The 18,424-nt window shown below is 50.4% G+C and overlaps 1 protein-coding gene across 4 annotated transcripts in view; it reads left to right on the top strand.

The window, feature by feature from the left end:
* CTIF (cap binding complex dependent translation initiation factor) overlaps positions 1 to 17,445 on the top strand; it is a 143,225-nt gene extending 125,780 nt beyond the window's left edge. For all 4 annotated transcript variants that reach the window (XM_068177087.1, XM_068177086.1, XM_068177088.1 and 1 more), the window contains 3 exons: positions 224 to 379; positions 14,812 to 14,865; positions 16,642 to 17,445. In XM_068177087.1, coding sequence (XP_068033188.1) covers positions 224 to 379; positions 14,812 to 14,865; positions 16,642 to 16,857 — 426 coding nt within the window. In that variant the 3' untranslated portion in view covers positions 16,858 to 17,445. The remainder of the gene's footprint in view (positions 1 to 223; positions 380 to 14,811; positions 14,866 to 16,641) is intronic.
* The last annotated feature ends 979 nt before the right edge of the window (positions 17,446 to 18,424 follow it).

Below are 18,424 nucleotides of genomic sequence, written 5' to 3'. Positions count from 1 at the left end.
GCAGTACCTGCTTTCTGGTGGCTTTGCTCTGTTGAAATTGCAGCCACTCCGCGCTCGTTGAGTAACCTCCCTGCTGTTACTAAAGAGTCAGTCTGCCTGTCTGTCTGTCCTCCCCCCACCCTGAGTTTCAATTTCCTCCTAGTTCCCTCTCTAGACAGCCGTTGCCTCTGCCGTGGTGGTGCGGTGTTGCTGATGTAGCCTCTTGTCTCTGTGCCTCTTGCAGAAGGATTTCTCCATGCGGGAGGAGCTGCAGCAGCGGGACGTGGAGCGCTGGCTGGGGTTCATCACCTTCCTCTGCGAGGTCTTCGGCACCATGAGGAGCAGCACCGGGGAGCCCTTCCGAGTCCTCGTCTGCCCCATCTATACCTGCCTCAGGGAGGTAAATGCCTTCCCACCTTGTCCTTCCCCACCAGTGGGACAAGCTGTTGGCTGCTGTGTGGAGATGCGCATGGTCCATGGAAAAGCTGTGGCTGCTCCATCCCTGGAAATGTCCAAGGCCAGGCTGGATGGGGTTTGGAGCAACCTGGGATAGTGGAGGGTGTCCCTGCCCATGGCAGAGTGTCAGAACAAGACAGAGGCTCTTTAAGGCCCTTCCAAACCATTCTGGGATTCCATCTTTGCTTTATAATTCTTAGAGGTTTGCTCTGCCAACACTTTGTACTTCAAAAGTACTTACATCTGCAGGCATGCTTGGCTTTTCCTGCATATTGTCTTTCTGCTGGTTAAAGCACAATAATTAAAGCACACACTCACTTTGTCCAGTGGCTAGAAAGGACCAAAGTTGGAATGGCAAGCCAAGCACTGGAGTTTGCAAATCCCAGTGTTGTGAAAATCCCCACCTAAGCAGCTTAAACAGCTTCTTAAAGCAGGTGAAGCCACCTGAATAGATGAGACAGACCGAGGGGAGGAAGGAGGAAGAGAAAAGAAGTCCCTAATGTCCTTAGACCCAACCCAGCGCAGCAGAAACCCAGCCCTGTCACCAGGGCTGGGGATTTTTCAGCATCTGATTTCCTGATGAGCTCATTGTCCAGCTCCCCATGGGTCAGAGTGGTGGCAGAAACCTCAGTGAGTGCATACAGAAAAGACAACTCAAGTGTTAATGTTCCGTAGAGGAGGAGAGGGCTTCCCTCCATCCTTTTTTAAAAGATGGTTTTGTCTCCTGCTGGTGCCTGTAGAAGACTTTCTCAGAAAAACCCTCCTTGTTGCCCAGGGTTGGAGCTGTGAATCTCAGATTGTCAGTGGTGCTTCTGTCAGGCCATAAATAACTCACTGTAAAATAAGTTCTCCGCTAGACCTCAGGCAAGGGAAGGATAAAGAAAGTGCTGGTGATGACTTTTTTTACATGCATGGGAAGTTTCCTCTGAATGCCAACGTGCCATAAACATTTTGTCTGGGTGGTAGCACTGTGGGCAGAGCTCACAGATGGTGACTGGAGCAGTGAGGAGTGCAGGCCTCATGATAAGGCAGACATATCCAGAGGAGGAGATGGGAGAGGGACGCTAAGAATAGCCAAACTTCCCCAAAATCTCTGCCCACAGAGATATGTGTCACCTTCTGGGGAAGATCTTGACGTCTAGCAAAGCCCCCGTGCCCATCCGCTTCCCATCGTAATCGTGACACAACACAGCCCTGATTCTGCCAGAGTTTTTCCCTGCCCACTCCTGTCTGCCCTCACTGTCCCTCTTGTCACCCTTCTGCTCTGTGGGGACATGGTGGAGAGCTAGATGTGTGCAGAAGGACACGAATTTCATATATCAAGGATATTTTTTGCTACAGGGCAGCTCCATAAAAAGATTCACTAATTATATCAAGATGTCATGCGTAAATTTGCTCTTAAAAATACATCTCTGTTCCTTAGCAGGACAGGTCTGTCCCTGTGGTGTTGTTTGTCACAGATGACTTTACTAGATGATCTTTAAGAGCGAGATGATCTTTAGGTCCCTTCCAACCCAAGCTACTCTGTGATTCTGATTCTAAGAAGACTCTTAGCTTAGCTGACATGGGTGAACCTGACCCTTCTGGCACCCCTGCCCCAAAATGTTTGATCTCCCCTGCCCTAAAATGCTTGACTGCTCTCTCTGCAGTGATTTGACCTTGATTCACCCCTCTGCCATGGTTCTGGAATGGGTTTTCATTCTGCTGCCTTTTTTTGTCATTGGCAGCTAATCCTGCTGCACAGGGCCAGCCCAGGGGAAAGGGCCACCAGTTTATGAGCAGTGCCAGGCTCTGGTTGGCAGATGGTTGCCAGGGCCAAAGGTGGGCTGCAGACACAGCCGAGGAGGTGGGGGTGTGCTTTTCCAGCTGCAGCCTGGAGAGGACAGGGACATCTGCACAGGCTGGCCCTGCTGGGTGCTCCGTGAGAGTGTGGAAAGTCCCTAACTGCACAGGGTGCTCATCCCTTGGTGTTCCCCGTGAACCACATGGGGTGGTGTCCCAGGAGAGGAGGGGGTGTCAACATGGCCTTTAAAGTTTGGGACTCCCACATGCCTGAGGACAGGTTCACAAGGTGTAGTAGCACTCACCATGGGTTTTTTCCCCTTCCACTGATCAGAACATACATCCCCAAGTAGAGTCTCAGCCCTCACCCCTAACTCCTTTCATATTGACTATTCCCCAGCAAGCTCCCTCTGTGCTGCCCACAGTCCTGCATAGCTCCTTCTGCCTCCATCCACCCATCCTTAGACCAAAAATCATTAGCAGAGGCAAGATAACATCTTTCCCTCTGCCTGTCCTTTCAGCTCACTTGCTTTTTAGTTTCTCTTCTTGTTTTTTTTTCCTTTTTCCCTTTTCCTTTATAGCTCTGGCAGACTCAGCCAAAGGTCAGCGAGGCAATGAGCAAGAGGAAGGGAAAAATTGCCTGATGACTGAGGCAGGAATGTCTCTTCCCTTCCCCCTGCAAAGCTTCCTCTCTCTAGCTCCTTTCCCCCCAAATAAAAGCTTATTCACACCATCATTAGCTGGGTGGGAGGGGGTGAGGGTGGCCATGAGGACATCACAGCTGGGGACATGGCTGGGGCATTGAGTGACAATGCCTGTGGTATTTATCGATCACTGTGGATGGGTTGGTTTTGTGGGCTGGGAAAAAAAAAAAAAAAAAAAAAAGGCAAGTTCATTTCAGGTGAGGCTGGAGTGATAAGTGCTGGGGTTTGCTGGCTGATCGACCTGGCGCCCATCACTGTCCTCAGGGAAGCAGGCAGGCCCCGTGTCAGACAAGGCAGTGAGTGTTTAACCATGGCAAAGGAAATTTGGGTCAGAGCTGCCACCTCACCCAGGCGGCCGTTTGGGAACCAAAGGAGTAGCTGTGCCCCTTGGCTCAAGCACAGTCCAACCAAATTCCCAGCCCAGGGACCTCTGCTGCATCCTCCTCCATCACTTGAGCTTGAAGTGGGGGGAGAAGGAAGGGACTGCCAACACATCCAACACTGTGATGGTATCTCCCAGGAGCAGAATCCCTACCAAATGAAAAAGTTTAATTTCCATAACCGTTTTGAGGGGTTTGGGGTGAGGTTTGTGCAGGCTGAGAGTGTGTCCTCACAGCAAGATCTGGTGAGGTCAGCATTAGGATTTTAGGCAAAGAGAGGGTTTCTCAAGGGAAGTAAAAGGTGAGTCCAGCTCTCATTAAAATGGTTTAATGGAGCACAGTGTGTTTGGATGGTATTTTGGACTAAGATACATGCAGTGGAACAGTGCCTATTTTAGGCTGGAGAAGGGCAATGGATACCCAAGGTCGGCCCAAAGATCAGACCTGGAGACAACTGGGGAAAGGAGGGAGAGTCCTTTGCAGATGAGAACGAAAGGACTATTGCAGCCCTCAGATCTGGGAAGCCTGGGAAAAGAAAAACAAAGCAGAGATGTTAAATAGAAATAAAAGCGCTTTCCTCCTATTCTTTCCTCAGAGCTTCGGGGAATCGAGGGCGAGCTGGAAGAGGGCATTGTTCCTGGGATAAAGGCTTTCCCCAGGGATGGTTATGCTGCAGCCAGGGCACTGTGGGTTTGACCCTTGCCTGCTTCCAGACCTGGCTGTTCTCACTTGGGAACAGTGGTGGCATCTTGCAGGACCACATTCTTCCATGAGCCTTTTATCTGGTGAAAACACTTTTAGCACTACTAGGAAGTTGTTCTGTCTCTTGTGCATGATGGTCTTAAGCAAGAGTGATGTCCCACTCTCTCTTCCAGCCCTATAAGCCCTCTTGACTATGGCCTCACTTTATTTCACAAAGGCACTCTAAATTTGTCCCTGAACATCTCCTTCCAGGGTGGTGAGAAGTGAACATGATGACTTCTTTCCTGCTCCAAAGCCTCTGCCCCATGTCCAAATACCAAGGACCATGCTGAGCCATGCTGCAACAATGCTTCATGTTGCATGTCCCCCAAAACCGACGAAAACCAAGAGAAGAACCAAGGGACTTTGGTTCTTGCAGCCTGGCCATATTTCTTCTTCTTTGTGGCCTTCGGCTGAGTCAACAAAATGGAGAAAATGGGTGGTTAAGGCGAGGGAGCAGCAAATGTCAGTTGAACCATCAGAGCCTGTGCACAGTGCAAGAAGTGCCCCGTGGCTACTGAAGATGGGGAGATAATAAATAATATTATTTGCCATCTATTGTTCACTGATTGTCACCACTTTTGCCTTCCCTAGCTCTTCCCTAAGCACGGCTGGAGCTGGTTGTCCCTCATCCAGCTCTGTGCTCCCATGTCTGTGTGTGAGTCAGCTCAGTGCCCTCCCAGTTTCATCCCCTGGTGCTGCTGGGGATGGGGAACATTAGGACTGGATCCTGAGGGGCCCAGCCCAGTTTTAGGTGACATCTGAGGTCTGCATGAAAAGAGGGATCACAGCTGTTGATGGGTGTTCTTGGTAGGTTTGCCTCCTGTCTCATTCTCAGTGGATGTTGTTGGGACATCAACCTGGGAGGTGCCCCTGGGGCTGGGAGCTGCCACATCCCTGCCAGGAGCAGCCACTCACAGCCCAGGTGGTTGGTGCCAAGTGCTGCTGTGGATGAATTTGTTTGTTCTTACAATGCCATTTAGCAGCTAGGCAACCTGAGCAGTTGCGTATGGCAGCGGAGCAGGGAGGTGGAAAAACTGGCTCGAGGGATTCAGGCTCAAGGTGATGCCATGTGGCAATAATGACACCATGGTCCCTCGAGGCACCTCACCAGCTGATGTCCCACACAGGCAGGCAACACAGGGAGGGCTCTGCCCCCTCTCACTCCCCATAATAACCCTATCCCACCCCTTATCCGTGTCGCTGTGCTCTTCTCCTGCACAGGGCTGATCTTTTGTTGAAAGTTTTAAGTTTCCTCTTGACATTTTGCTTCACCCCACTGAGGTCCCTCTCATTGGCAGCTCTTTGAATGCATTTCAGTACATCCCAAACTTGCTGTCAACTTTCAAACTTCATGCGATTGCGCTCTTTGCCTCCTCCAGGTCACGGATCATGATGCTAAACAGGGCAGGTCCTGGGATAACACTTGGTAGTTGTTATCATTCCTGGCCTTCAGGCAGAGTCGGGTTGGAACCCAATGGCTATAACCCTCTAAGCCCAACCATCCAACCCATTTTTTACCCATCTGGTTGTCCTGGCTTGGATACCGAGGGATATCAAGGGTGACAGGGAGCTGCCTTGGCACCATCCCGCTCTGAGCCTTGGACAGGGCTGTTGGGGCAGGTTCAGAGCAAGCCCCAGGAAGCAGCTCATCACAGAAAGGCTAATTAAACTGCGCAGGAGGCTGCAGGACCAATTCACAGAGATCCCTCCAGCTTGAGGGGGTTATTGCTTCTGGGCCTGCGTACCCCAGGGGTATCCATCCCCTTTAGAGGGATGCAGTCATTGACCTGACCCAAGAGAGATGATTTTAGGGTCTTAATGCCAACCCTGGGGACCGAGGGCAGCTCCTAGGCACTGTGAATCAGCAGGGATCAGACCCAGCAGGCTGGCAGCAGGCAGGACAGTTGCTTCTCTGCAGGAGTTGTCTCCTACCTCCAGTCTGGTTGGCAGAGACAGTCCCATTTCAGCATCGTTTAAAATCTTGGCACGCTCCCATCGCTTCCCTGCCTTGGTACATGCTGCTGACTGAAAGCCTCGGGGTGGTGGTGCAGGGAGGATAAATACTCCCTGTCTAATTGCCTTCCCCCTACGTCTGAGTCTGCGGTGCAGCATGTAGACGGGTATCCACTCCCCTCCCTTCTCTTAGTGCCTGTTATCTCCTGGGGCCATGCTGCGTAATTTAGCAAAATATTCTAACACAGTAATTAACGTCTGAACTTCAAGAGGGCACTGCCTTTTCACTGTCTCCTTCAGAGGAAGAAAAAGGAAAACCTTCCTGGCTGCAGTCGGATGAGCGAGGAGGGTGGTGCTCTTTGGAAAAGAAAATTGTATCTTTTAACGTGGGTTGTGTTTTGTTAATCACTCTCACTTTTTAAGCATCAGCCTTTTGAGTTGAAAAAAGGGTCTTTAACAGTATAATGAGATGCTAGGATTTTTAATATTACTCTCCAAGTCAGAGAGTGAAACAGAATTTTTGCTTTATCAAATGAGCAAAGGTACCTAGGGGCTTAGATCTTGACCCCACACCACACTTCCACTCAGGAAGCTCCATGAGGCCAGATCTGAACAGAGAAAACGCGTCTTTTATGAAGAAGGCGACTTTTATCCTCACAGAAGTCCCCTTCTGGTCCCCCGTATGTGGTTCTGCAGAAAATTGAAAGATTTGGTCTCCAGTCCAGTGGGACTGGGACAAACTGGGAAGTGTTTTGTGTGGTGAAAGGATGGAGGAGGAATGAGGAATGTGGGCATGGGAGGGAAGGGATTTCAGAGAAGGAGTGAAAAAGGGGGACTGGGACTCAGGAACACAGGGAGGAAGGAGAAATGAGCAGAACAAGTGGGGGATTTTCTTGAGAGTCCAGGAGATGTAGGTTGAAGACATGGGAAATCTGGGAGGAAGGTCTGGGATTTGGAGCAAGTGGGGCTTGTGGATATAAAGGGGATATGGACTTCCAGAGCCATGACAGAGGCAGAGTGCAGGAGCAGAGTCTGCAGAGAGCAAGGGTGGATGCCTGTCTCTAGGAGCACGCAGGGAAGGGATGGATGTTCCTTTAACCTGCCATACATAAAAAAATAATTAACCATGCAAAAAGCTCCCACGCCCCCAGACCTCCATAGCTGTGCTGGCAAAAACACTCCTATGAATGCAGCTTGTTTGGGAAACAACAGATTTCCTTTAATCCTGGTCATTTTGATCAAAGGGCATTATTTAGGTGGAGGAGGTCAGGTGTTATTTGGGAGCAGATGAGGAGAGGCCAAGCCAGGGAGGGCTGCCCAGTGCGTGTTAGCCCATCTGCCCTGTTGAGTGTTATATGTGCAGGAACATATTCCTGGAAAGCCACAGGACTCGTTTAGTCCCAGCACTAAAACCGTGATGTTGTATCTTAAACAGAGGAGGGAAAATGCCACCCTCGTTTCTCTGGGACCCATAGAGAAGTCAGAGGAAGCAATTTGTGCAGATAAAGAAGTGAAGTCAGATACCATCTCACAGGATGGTCCCTCCTCCTCGCGTGGCTTTGTTTTCCTCCCTCGCCCTCCATACCAGGCATTGTTAGTTCCCAAAAACTCTTTCAATGGGATGTAAACACAACTCTTTGCGTCTGCCGCTGCGCGCTCGCTGCCTCTGCAGAGCCAGGAAAGCGCAGAGCCTCGGGCCAGCCAGGGTGGAGCCCGCTGCAATCAAGCACCATGGTCTCGCCACTGTTTCTTTCCATGTTTTGTGTTTCCCCGGGACCCTTGGGATGAGATCACATCCTCCTCTCCCAGGGTTATTATGTCTTCGGACGGGCAGGATGAAGCCAGTCGTCTGGGTGGCTTGAACTCCCTGTGCACCCAGACCGGGTGGCTCTGGTCGTCTGTCCTGCTCACCTTCGGATCCTGGAGGTCCACCTCCAGCCAGGGGATGTGTAACCACCAGGCTACTGTTGGATTGCAGCGTCTGGGTTGATGAGTGACCAAATTTTCTTCATCATTGTCTCCAGTAATTGCCTCTTAATGGTTTCCATCTTCTCAGGAATTTCTTCTGCCGTTCCAGATCCGGGGAGAGAGAGTGTCATGTTTCATGGTTTCCCTTGCCTACAGTGGAAAGGAGTAGGAGGAGTTTCCCACGACTGGGTACAGGATTTTGTTCCTCTGGCCTTAATTCAATTTGCTGTTAAGTATCTCTGAGTTCCTCAGGAGCCTGACAAGGAGGATAACCAACATTTTGGTTTACTCAACACAATAAACAAACTAATCTCTTCTTACCATCCTCCCAGGGAGTCCTGGTTGTGTAATAGGAGAACAGAAATCTCCTGAGCTGAGGGGAGGACATCAGTGTAAAAGGAGTTGGTGCCATCAAAACTCATTTAGGTTGTCCAAAGTATGTTAGAGAAAGTGTCTGCTATGGACATGGCTCTGATGCAGCCATGCTGGGACAAGCAGTTCAGCACAGAGCTCTTTGTCCCCTGCACCACTTCATCTGGGCAGCTGCTGGTGAACTCCTCCTAATGGAGCAGCAGGAGCTGTATCAGACACTCTCACCCAGGCTGAGACCACAACATCCCAGTCAGGCCGCTGAGAAGAGGGTTCCCTCCATGAGACACATGATCTGGTGGCACCTTGTGCATCTTCTGTAGCCTTGAAGACTTCCCAGATCCCCAGAGAGGTGTGAGCAGAAGGGAATGGGGAGAGAAGCACCATTGCTAGTGTAAGCAGCTAGACACAGACTGCCTCTCACAGCTCAGCTGTGTTTTTAAATTCAAAAAAATCACATTTTGGAGCATGGCAGAGCCTGTGCCTCGTGCAGAGACCAGCACAGCCAGCTCCATAAGGGAAAGGTTTTCCCCAAAACTTTGTGTTTGGGCAACCTCAGCATCAAATGGGTGAGCAGAAAAGATTTCACCTATGCCTGTGAGCTTCTAAAAGTCTGTTTCCATGTGCTCACTTGTTTCTTTTCCAGAGAAAGTCAGTCTCGTCCAACTTCCCTCACTTCCAGAGTGGGGCTCAGTACACCTTTAGAGGGGGTGGTACTGGCACAGCTTGTTGGTGGGCACAGGATGAGCTCAGCTGACCTTCTGATGTCCTGGGTCAAGGAACTGATAAATCTGATGGTAGCAAATTGTAGAAATCCTGAAACTGGCCCTGTTGTGGAGCATTTTGCACTCATCCCCACAACCTTGTTTGTACTTTGCATTTTCCCAAGTCCCACCCTGTGGGAGAGAACAAGGGGAGCTGTACCATTGCCTGTGTTTCAGAGAAGTGTGTGACTGTCCCCATGCAGAGCCATGCAGTGCCATGGATCTTATCTCAGGTGTCTTCCTTAAGCACTTGTGGCAGTAGGTCAATAAGGGGCGCTGGAAAGGCAGAAAATTGCTATTGATGTCTGTCTGCAGAGAGCCTGTGAAGGAGTATTGGCCTGTGCTCCCAGGAGGACCCGCCTAGCAGACTGTGGGGATTCCAGGAGGTTTTGGGAGCAAGTCTTCTCCAGCTGTGGTCCATTAGAGCACTAAGACTGCCTGCAGAGCTGTGTTAGCACCTGAACTGCACTGTCAGATATAGGGGACGATCACAGAACCACAGAATGCTTTGGCGTGGAAGGAACCTTTAAAGCTCATCCCATTCCACCCCCTGCCATGGGCAGGGACACCTTCCATTAGCCCAGGTTGCTCCAGCCCTGTCCATCCTGGCCTAGGACCCTTCCAGGGATGGGGCAGGCAAACTTCTCTGGAAAGCCTGTGCCAGGGTCTCACCACACTCATTGTAAACAAGTTCTTCCATCTATTTAGTCTGAATCTCCCTCTTTTTAGATTCAAACTATCACCCCTTATCCTGTCTCTACAGTCCCTACTGAAAACTTAATCCTTATCTTTCTTATAAGCTCCCTTCATAAGGGGGTGTCCATGATGGTCCCGACCACAGAGCTGGAACAGATCCATCTGTCAGAGGACCAAGTCCATCATGGCCCTTCCCAAGGCCCTTTCTGGTTAAAAGCAGGACTGGGAAGCACCATCTCTCCCGCACTTCCAGTACAGTATGTCCACTCTGCTTAAGCTCCAAGTGGCACAAATAACTCATCTTCCACACAGAAATGTGTCTCCATTTTCCCCCGTGGCCTTGCTCCACGCCAGCGAGCCGATTGCTGCACCTGGGCCATGCGTTTGCAGCATGCTGGTTCCCCTGAGGTCATGCTCCACAGTCCCTGGGAGGGGGGAATACTGGGAGGAATACTCCTCATGACCCAGGTGCGGATGAAAAGCATACCTGTGGGCAGCCTCAGGCCCGAGGCTGCCTGGGTGTCCGTGCGTGTTGCCACTGGACACATGAACCTGAGACGCCCGTCGGGGAGCTGGGGCGAGCGGCACGTGGGCTGCGGTCAGCCCGGCTTTCCCTGGGTCTCATCCCAGCCTCTCCGTGGCTCTGGGTGGATATTTTCCAGGTTTCTTTTGCTTTCACGCTGGAGTCATCACTAAAGCGTCGTAAAACACTGCATGCTAAGGGGTAGTTAGTGGCCAGCATTGCTTATGAGTCATTTTGCAAGCGATATCGTACGCAGTAATTAGCACTGTGCCTTGCAGGAGAAGCATCATTGCATCTGGAAAGGGTAATGCGTGCATTGGGGCTGCTCCCACCCCATCTCCTGAAGAACACAATTAAACCTGCGTGGTTTAGTGATAAGGGGTGGTGGGACGGGTTCTCCTGTCCTCCTCGTGGCGTGGGCACCCCTGAGAATTCCAAGTAAGCACTTCAGCTCCTCAGCAGGCCAGGTGATCGCAGAAAGCAGATAATAAACCCAAATATTTGGGGTGAGTCCCATTGTGTTCGCTTTTTGGGTTGCTCTTCGTGGCCTGCACCCCATACACATGCATCTATTGCTGTTCAGGAGGACCAAGCTGGCTCTGTCTGTGGTGAGGCATAGCTGCATTTTTAGGGCTCCTTTGGTCCTTCAGCCATGGCTGCATGTCCACCTTGTGTAGTTTATGATGCTTATCTCTGCAGAGACATGAAGGGAAGGCTCTGGGGCCATGGAGGCTGGGGGAGATGGGTCCCAAGAGCACGCCATGGATACCAGTTGTGCTCAAGAGCCGCCTTGCAAGGCACTGCAACTCACCACAACACACAGCACTTCCAGGAGCAGACCCTTAAACTTAGTTTGGGTTGGTTATGCAAATATCTAGCACCCGGAGCCCACCTGGGCACACTGGCTCTGCAGAGAACCTTGCCCAGTGCTCATCTCTCCGAGTGACATAGAAATTTGAATGAGAAGGCGCCTGATACCTCACACCAGTCTGCAAGGCAGCAAGTCCAGCACCAGAAACAAAAAGTGAGAAGCCTTTCGCAACCGAGGCTGGGTATTATATGACTGGCCGGGCAGATTCTGGCATGCAGCCTCCTCTCTTAGGAAATCAGGCAGACTCTTCGTCTGCTTTCCAGCAGGAACTGCTGCTTTCATTGCCCAGCTTCACCCGATACAGGGGAAACCGGCTGGGGAGCAAAGGGAAGTTTTTCTCGCAGACAGCCCCAGCCTCCAGGGGATGATTACAGGTTAAACTGAGGAGCGCGTGAGCCCCAGCTCACCTGCCCTGTTGTCTGCCTCACGCTCCTCTTTCAGATCCCTCGTCCACATCCACCAGCTGTTTGAACCCTGTGGGAACCTGTTGGAGAGGGATGGGATGGTGACCACAGTGGGAGTTGGGCAGAGGCACACAGCAGGGAGGAGCAGCTATAAATAGTTAAATAAATAATAATTCCAATGTGGGAGTGCTAATTTAATGAATATAGAGTGTTTACCTTAAAATATTTTAAGTAAATATGAATTAGATTGCAAGCAGTGAATGCAATTGGCTGGGTGGTCACACGAGTGCCGTGACTTTAGGGCTGTGATTTCCCTGGAGCTCTCAAAACATTTTCAATTTTTTTTTTTTTTTTTTTCCCCAGCCCTAGTCAAGTTTGACTCTGGGGTCACAGAGCTTTAGGAAACATTGTGCTCTGGCTGAAGGAACCACCCCAGTGTTTCTAGTGCCCGGTGCTCACATGGGACACCATCAGTGGGGATGAAATACCCTTTGAGAAATACATGCAGGTTGTCATTGATGGGTGAGGACATCCATGGTGGGCCTCCAGGCAGCACAGTCCTTGCAGTCAGCAAGGTTCAGTGCCCATGCCAGGCTCCCTGATCTCCTCCTGCTCTGTCACGCAGGGGTCGGAAGCAGATGGTGCCTACACCCCAGCATGCTGCAAACGTGGTCAGCAACACGCAGAGAAACAGTGACAGCGTTCTGATCCTACAGGCTTCAGTCTCTTGCACTGATGCAAGTGGCTGGCAGCCCTCTGTGGCCGTGGATTTGGACTCTGGTTCTCCAGAGCACCAGCAGATCTCACTGCTGGGCTGTCCCTCATGCACAGGGATGTGCCTGGGCTTGGTGGGCAAGCTGTGGGCCTCCCCAGCCTACATGTCTCAGGCAGAGGCTCACCTGTAGTGCCTCAAGCTGGTATCTCTTGGTAGCCTGCTGGAGCAGTGGAGGATGTGGTACTTGGGTGGACAAGGTGGGGCACATGGTGCCTTGGAGGGATGGTGGAGCACATGTGCCTCTGGAGCAATGGAGCTGGTGGATCCTGGGTGGATGAGGTGCAGTGCATGGTACCTGGATGGACAAGGTGGAGTACATGGTGTCTCCATGAACAAGGTGGAGCACATGGCACCCTGATGGACACACTGGAGCACACACATTCTCCTCGTTCAGCCCAGTCACATCAGATGATGGATGATCAGGTGTCCACGAGGGCAGCATGAAGTTGGAGGGTGCCTGCCCAGGGCTGGGGTGGGATGTGTTCTCTATTTCATCATAGGTAGGTGAGACTCTTCCTCATTAGCCAAGTATCTGAGCACTTGACAGGGACATGTTCATCCTCACAAACACCTTTGGAGGTAGGGAAGCATGTCCCAACCCTGTGTGTGGGAAGCTGGGGCTAGTGAAGTTGCAGCCTTTCTATGACCACATATCCTGGGCAGGGAGCAGGATCACTGAGGCAGAGGAAGGGCTGGAGTCAGTCCTAATTCTACTTTCATGCTTTAGTTTTCATGTTATGTTCTTTATTACTAAAGAATACCAAAGATAAGAAAGGTGTTGTTAAAAGGTATTGTCTGTTACTTTATTTGCAGCCCTGCTTCATGCTGTGCTCATGAGCTAAATACCCCAGGAGTGAATATCTGGACTACTGCCTGTTTGTATTTCTCCCTAACTGATTTTTGTTTTTTCATTGTTGGTGTTGGGTTTAAAATAGTCTCATGTTTTCTTGTGAAGAATCTGAACTGCTTGTGAAAACTTATCTCAGAGCATGTGGCTTGGGCTTAACTAACGTTTTCCAAACAACTTTGCAGAAGGATAAACTGGGGCGGGGGCAGAAAAAAAGCCTGTTGCATGATTTGAAAACCCTGAAGCCGAAGCTTTGGCTAACGAGAGGGACAGTGTGCTCAGTGAGATGCTGTGAACACCATCTTCAAAGCAAAGAATCTGCTGTCTGACAAAAACAGAAGACAAAACTCTGAGAGCAGTGTTAGTTCCTTGCATTATCTCTTCTTTCCCTTGTCTATTTTCCAAACAACACGGAGCTGGTAAACAGACATTTATCTGTAGAGGAAAGGAAACATGGAAAAATAAGAATGGGAAAGAGAGATGGTGAGGCCCAGAGTCACAATTCTGATTTTAACTAATGGTTGTGACTCTGGAGTAACATTAAGTTACACTGAGCAATTTCTATATGGGCAGTTTTAATCAGTTCAACTGCTTTTAAAAAGTCTGCTTCTCTCTAATGAATGTCAGATGATAGTGAAACCAGTTTTCCCATCTTTTGTTCAGTGGCTACTGCACGCAGGGATTAGCTCAGGGCCATCAGGGCTTCTTCATTCCAAAGTGATGGGATGGAAGTGGCTATAGCTTCAAGTGTTCCTGGTACCTGTAATTGTCATAAAGATGAGAACAAAGAAAAATGCATATTTTTGGTCCCATTTTGAGGGTCCTTGAGTGTGGTTTCAGTGTTTGTGGGGTGAGACATGCTGAGATCCTACACTTTGCCAATGTCAGGTGGAGCTGTTGACCGTCATTGCAAACCCTGAGTCTGACCCAAGAGAGATGAGCACCTTCCTGCACTGTCCCGTGCCATGCCCAGCAACATTTTGGGTGTTTTCTGAAAGCTGCTCCTGCTTGCAAGCTCGTGTTTGTAACACAGAGTTCATGGAGAGCAGAGCAGGGTTGGAGTTGAGGCACCTGAGACTCCGTAGTTTCATTGGCACCCCCTGCCCTTGTGTAACCAGCCTAGAAGGAGCCATATTAATTACAGTGAATTGGATGTAACTCAGGCAGTTTTGTGGCTGTCAGAAGTGTCCCCACGGGGATGGAGAGGTTCAGGGGTGGGTGGCGGAGCCCTTCCTTTCCAAACAGCCACTCCTAGGTCTTTGCTGCTCCAGTGTTGTTGGCTGACAGCTGCACTTATTCCCTGTATGTGTGAGACGAGTGTTTTCTCACTGCCTGCCATGAGATAAAAGAAGCAACGTAACACAAACAAAATCTATTATGACAGTTGTTAATCTAAATTTTACCCCATGTTTTGTCACTGCTTACTCTAAATTTTTGTCTGGACAATCTGTTTTCTCCCCTCCTGATTTTGTGTCCTTTCCTCCTGGAATTGTCAAAAGACAAGCCAGAAAAAGATATAGAAGGAAAGTTATAAGGGAGGAGGAGGAGGAAGAAGATCATGCATTTCTCACTGTTTGTCTCTTCTCTCTTTTGCAGTTGTTGCAATCTCAGGATGTGAAGGAGGATGCCGTGCTTTGCTGCTCCATGGAGGTAGGGAAGCACCTCTACATCTGCTCTCATCTCATTGCTCTACCCCTTCCATCCTTGCCCATGCATGTGTCAAGCTGTTGGATGTTTCCAGCTGTGCGGCCTCTGCATGTTAGAATGATCAAATGGTTTGGATTGGAAGGGACCCTTTGAGGTTATTTAGTCCAGCCTGGCCTTGGACACTTCCAGGAATCTAGGGGCAGTCACAGCTGCTCCGGGCACCCTGTGCCAGGGCCTGCCCACCCTGCCAGCCAGCAATTCCTGGTTCCCAATATCCCATCTGTGCCTGCCCTCTGGCAGTGGCAGCCACTGCCTGTGTGCTGTCCCTGCATGCCTTGTCCCCAGTCCCTCTGCAGCTCTCCTGGAGCCCCTTGAGGCCCTGGCAGGGGCTCTGAGCTCTCCCTGGAGCCTTCTCTTGTGCAGCTGCACAGCCCCAGCTGTGCCAGGCTGGCTCCAGAGCAGAGGGGCTCCAAACCTTGGAGCAGCTCCATGGCCTCCTTTGGCCTCACTCCAGCAGGTCAATGCCCTTCCTGTTCAGAGGACCCCAGAGGTGGATTCAGGATCCCAGGTGGGGTCTCACAAGAACAGTTTAGGTAGAAGACCACTATGAAATAAGAGCCCTTGAGACTCTGTCACTGGGCTCCTGATGCAAGTAAATGGATGCAGGAAGTTCCGTACCTGGAGTCCCGTCACAATATTACATCACCCTGGTTCCTTCAAACCTCACCCTCCATTAGGTTTTTAATCACAGAAACAGCTGTCATGGAGCAAAAGCTGCCCCATGACTTGCTGTGCTCAAGGAGCAGTTTTTCAGAGAAGGAAACGACGTGGCACTCAAGTGCTCTGGTCAGGTTGACAAGGCGGTGATCACTCACAAGTTGGACTCAATGACCTTGGGGGTCTCTTTCGACCTAACTTATTCTACAGTTCTGTGAAATATAGCAGAGTTCTACTGTTTTTTCTGGGAAGTGGTGAGCCAGTGGGGACAGATTCTTTTCTTGCAAAGAGCAGTTGAAGTTGCAGCCTGAATAGTTAAAATTCAGAAAAGCAGATGACGAGGCGGATTTGATTTTTAAGGTGAGGACTTTGGGGAGCTCTGCTTTAGGGAGCCTCCCACAGACTCATCACTGTCCACCCCAAACTTGGACCTTCTCTGTGGAACCACCTAGGGCTTGTGCTACTCGATGGAGGCTCTCCAAGGTGTAATTGTTTTAGAAAAAGCCCTTGGCTGCCTTCAGCAAAGCACCACGACAGGTATAAATGCAGATCTCGGCAGGGCAGGATTTGTTATGCACACAGGCGCGTTCTGCTTATTCCACCTAATGACTGGGAGTCACTGGGAGCTCTGAATCAGCGAGTAAATGAAGGGCCAGGTAGAAGGCAAGAATACCACATCACAGCCTGCACTTTGTTTTGACAATAGCATGATTTTTAGGTGGGATTTTTTTTTTTTCAAAAGCAATCCGTCGCTGCTGCCTTTGAAGTCACTGGGAGCTGAACCATTCACTCCTCCAGCAGCCTGGTGCGGCTGCTTTTGAAAACCTCACCCTTGGTGTTCAGCTCTTGGAGCCTACTGCTGGGTGGTTTTGGTTTTCAAAAGCCATGACGCCTTTAACCTTGCCTGCACCAGGCAGGGCAGAATCGAAGGGACGGGAGGTGTCTGTAAAGAGCCAGAGGGGTGTTTTAACATCGTAGAGTGATAGAATCCTAGCCTGTCTCAAGCTAGAAGGGAGCCACAAGGATCAGTAATCCATGGTTGACCCCTTCTTCTCCCAACAGCTGCAGAGCACCGGCCGGCTGCTGGAGGAGCAGCTGCCTGAGATGATGACAGAGCTGCTGGCGATAGCACGCGACAAGATGCTGTGTCCCTCCGAGTCCATGCTGACCAGGTCCCTGCTGCTGGAGGTCATCGAGCTGCACGCCAACAACTGGAACCCCCTGACGCCCACCATCACGCAGTACTACAACAAGACCATCCAAAAACTGACAGCTTGAGGGGCAGGGCAAGGTGGGGTGGTAAGGGACGAGAAGAAGACATGCGCCTTGACGGGACCCGGCAAGAGCTTTTTTTGATTTAAATCCCCCAGCAGACCAAACCCCAGCATGCTCGAGAATACGTTCGTGGGGTGGGGAGGGAGCAGCATGTTTCTTTTTCAGCCGCGTCGCCAAGTGCCACCCCTCCTCCCTGCCGTGGTTTTGTTTCAGGGGTTTCTTTTTCTGAACTCATTGCTCAAGCAGCAGCAGCGCATCCCGCCGGGTTATTGTTTGGCTTTCGAAAGAAGACAGAGAATTTGGAAAAGGAGGAAAAAAAAAAATAATCTAAGTGGGGGCTAGTATTGTTTTCACGCCGTCCTCCTGCCTTGCCCTGGCCAACTGGCAGGAGACAGCACGCAGCAGATGTCTCGGGAGGACAAAGCCAGGCACACACTACACCAGACGCTCATAATTGATGGCTTTTGTCAAGCGGGGCTTGCGTTAGGACCCCCCCTCCTTCTCTTGTTTTCGACTTTCTGTGTGTTCCCCCACCTACCCGCCACCCCTTCAGAGGCAGATTGGAGAGCGGGACGACTTTCTTATTTGCACTGGGTTTTCTTTTCCTCGAGCGCTCGTAATTTCTTCTTATCTTATTGTGTTGTTGGACAGACAGTTGTGAGCAGCTCGGGGACGGGGAGAGCAGCGCCTTCCCTTGAGCTGGGTGACGGTTTATGTGAAGATGCTGAAGCAGAAGGAGTGTTTTAAAGGAGTCCTAAAGCCACTGCAGAAGTTACGTAGCCACCATCATCTTGCCAGTAACCTCCTCAGTGGACTGAGAAATGTGTCCTTTGAGCTGGGGGCTCTAAAAACAGGGGATTCTGTGGCTCTTGCTGTTCAAGTCGCCGTTATTCCTCAGCCACTATAATAATTTAACTTTTTTTTTTGTAATAATTTTTTTTCCATTGAAGGAGTGCTTTATTGTTATTACTGTCATGGTTGTAATTATACATTTAAATCCAGGCCTGTTATAGTTGGGCCTAATAATGTACAGGGCAAGGGAGAAATGAAGGTTTGATGTTTTTTGGAGACTGGTAAATGGAAGACAAGCAGCGTATAGCAAAAAAAAAAAAAAAAAAAAAAAAAAAAAGGAAAAAAGAAGAGGGAAAAATAGAAAAAGCCAAAAATAGAAGTTTGAGCCTGGCATCTAACTAGCTGAATATGCTACCCAGCGTTCTAGGTGTGCAGTGTGCAGGAGCAGCTCTGTCCCATGCTTAGTGTAAGTGGCACAGTGCCATTGAGGGATGGGGGACATCTTCAGAGAGGCAGGGTGTGCTTGGGGGTCCCCAGGGTGCTCCGGGATCACCTCGTGGCTCCGTGCTGGAGCATCCCAAGGGAGAGGACGGCTGTGGGGGACAGTGGGGAGGTACCACCTAGAGGGTGGGAGGCTGGTCTAGGGCAGCGCCTGAATCATGAAGAAGACGTGGAAGGCTCCTAATTTGCTGATCTAGCAACACTTTGACTTAGAAAATCCCTCCAGGTGATTTTTCCAGTGAAACCTAGCGAGGGTGCAGGCTGCCCCATCCTGCCT

The sequence above is a fragment of the Anomalospiza imberbis genome, chromosome Z (assembly GCF_031753505.1).
Source record: "Anomalospiza imberbis isolate Cuckoo-Finch-1a 21T00152 chromosome Z, ASM3175350v1, whole genome shotgun sequence".
NCBI lineage: Eukaryota > Metazoa > Chordata > Aves > Passeriformes > Viduidae > Anomalospiza > Anomalospiza imberbis.
The sequence above is the reverse complement of the archived record's forward strand: the minus strand, read 5'-3'. Positions and strand labels throughout refer to the sequence as shown.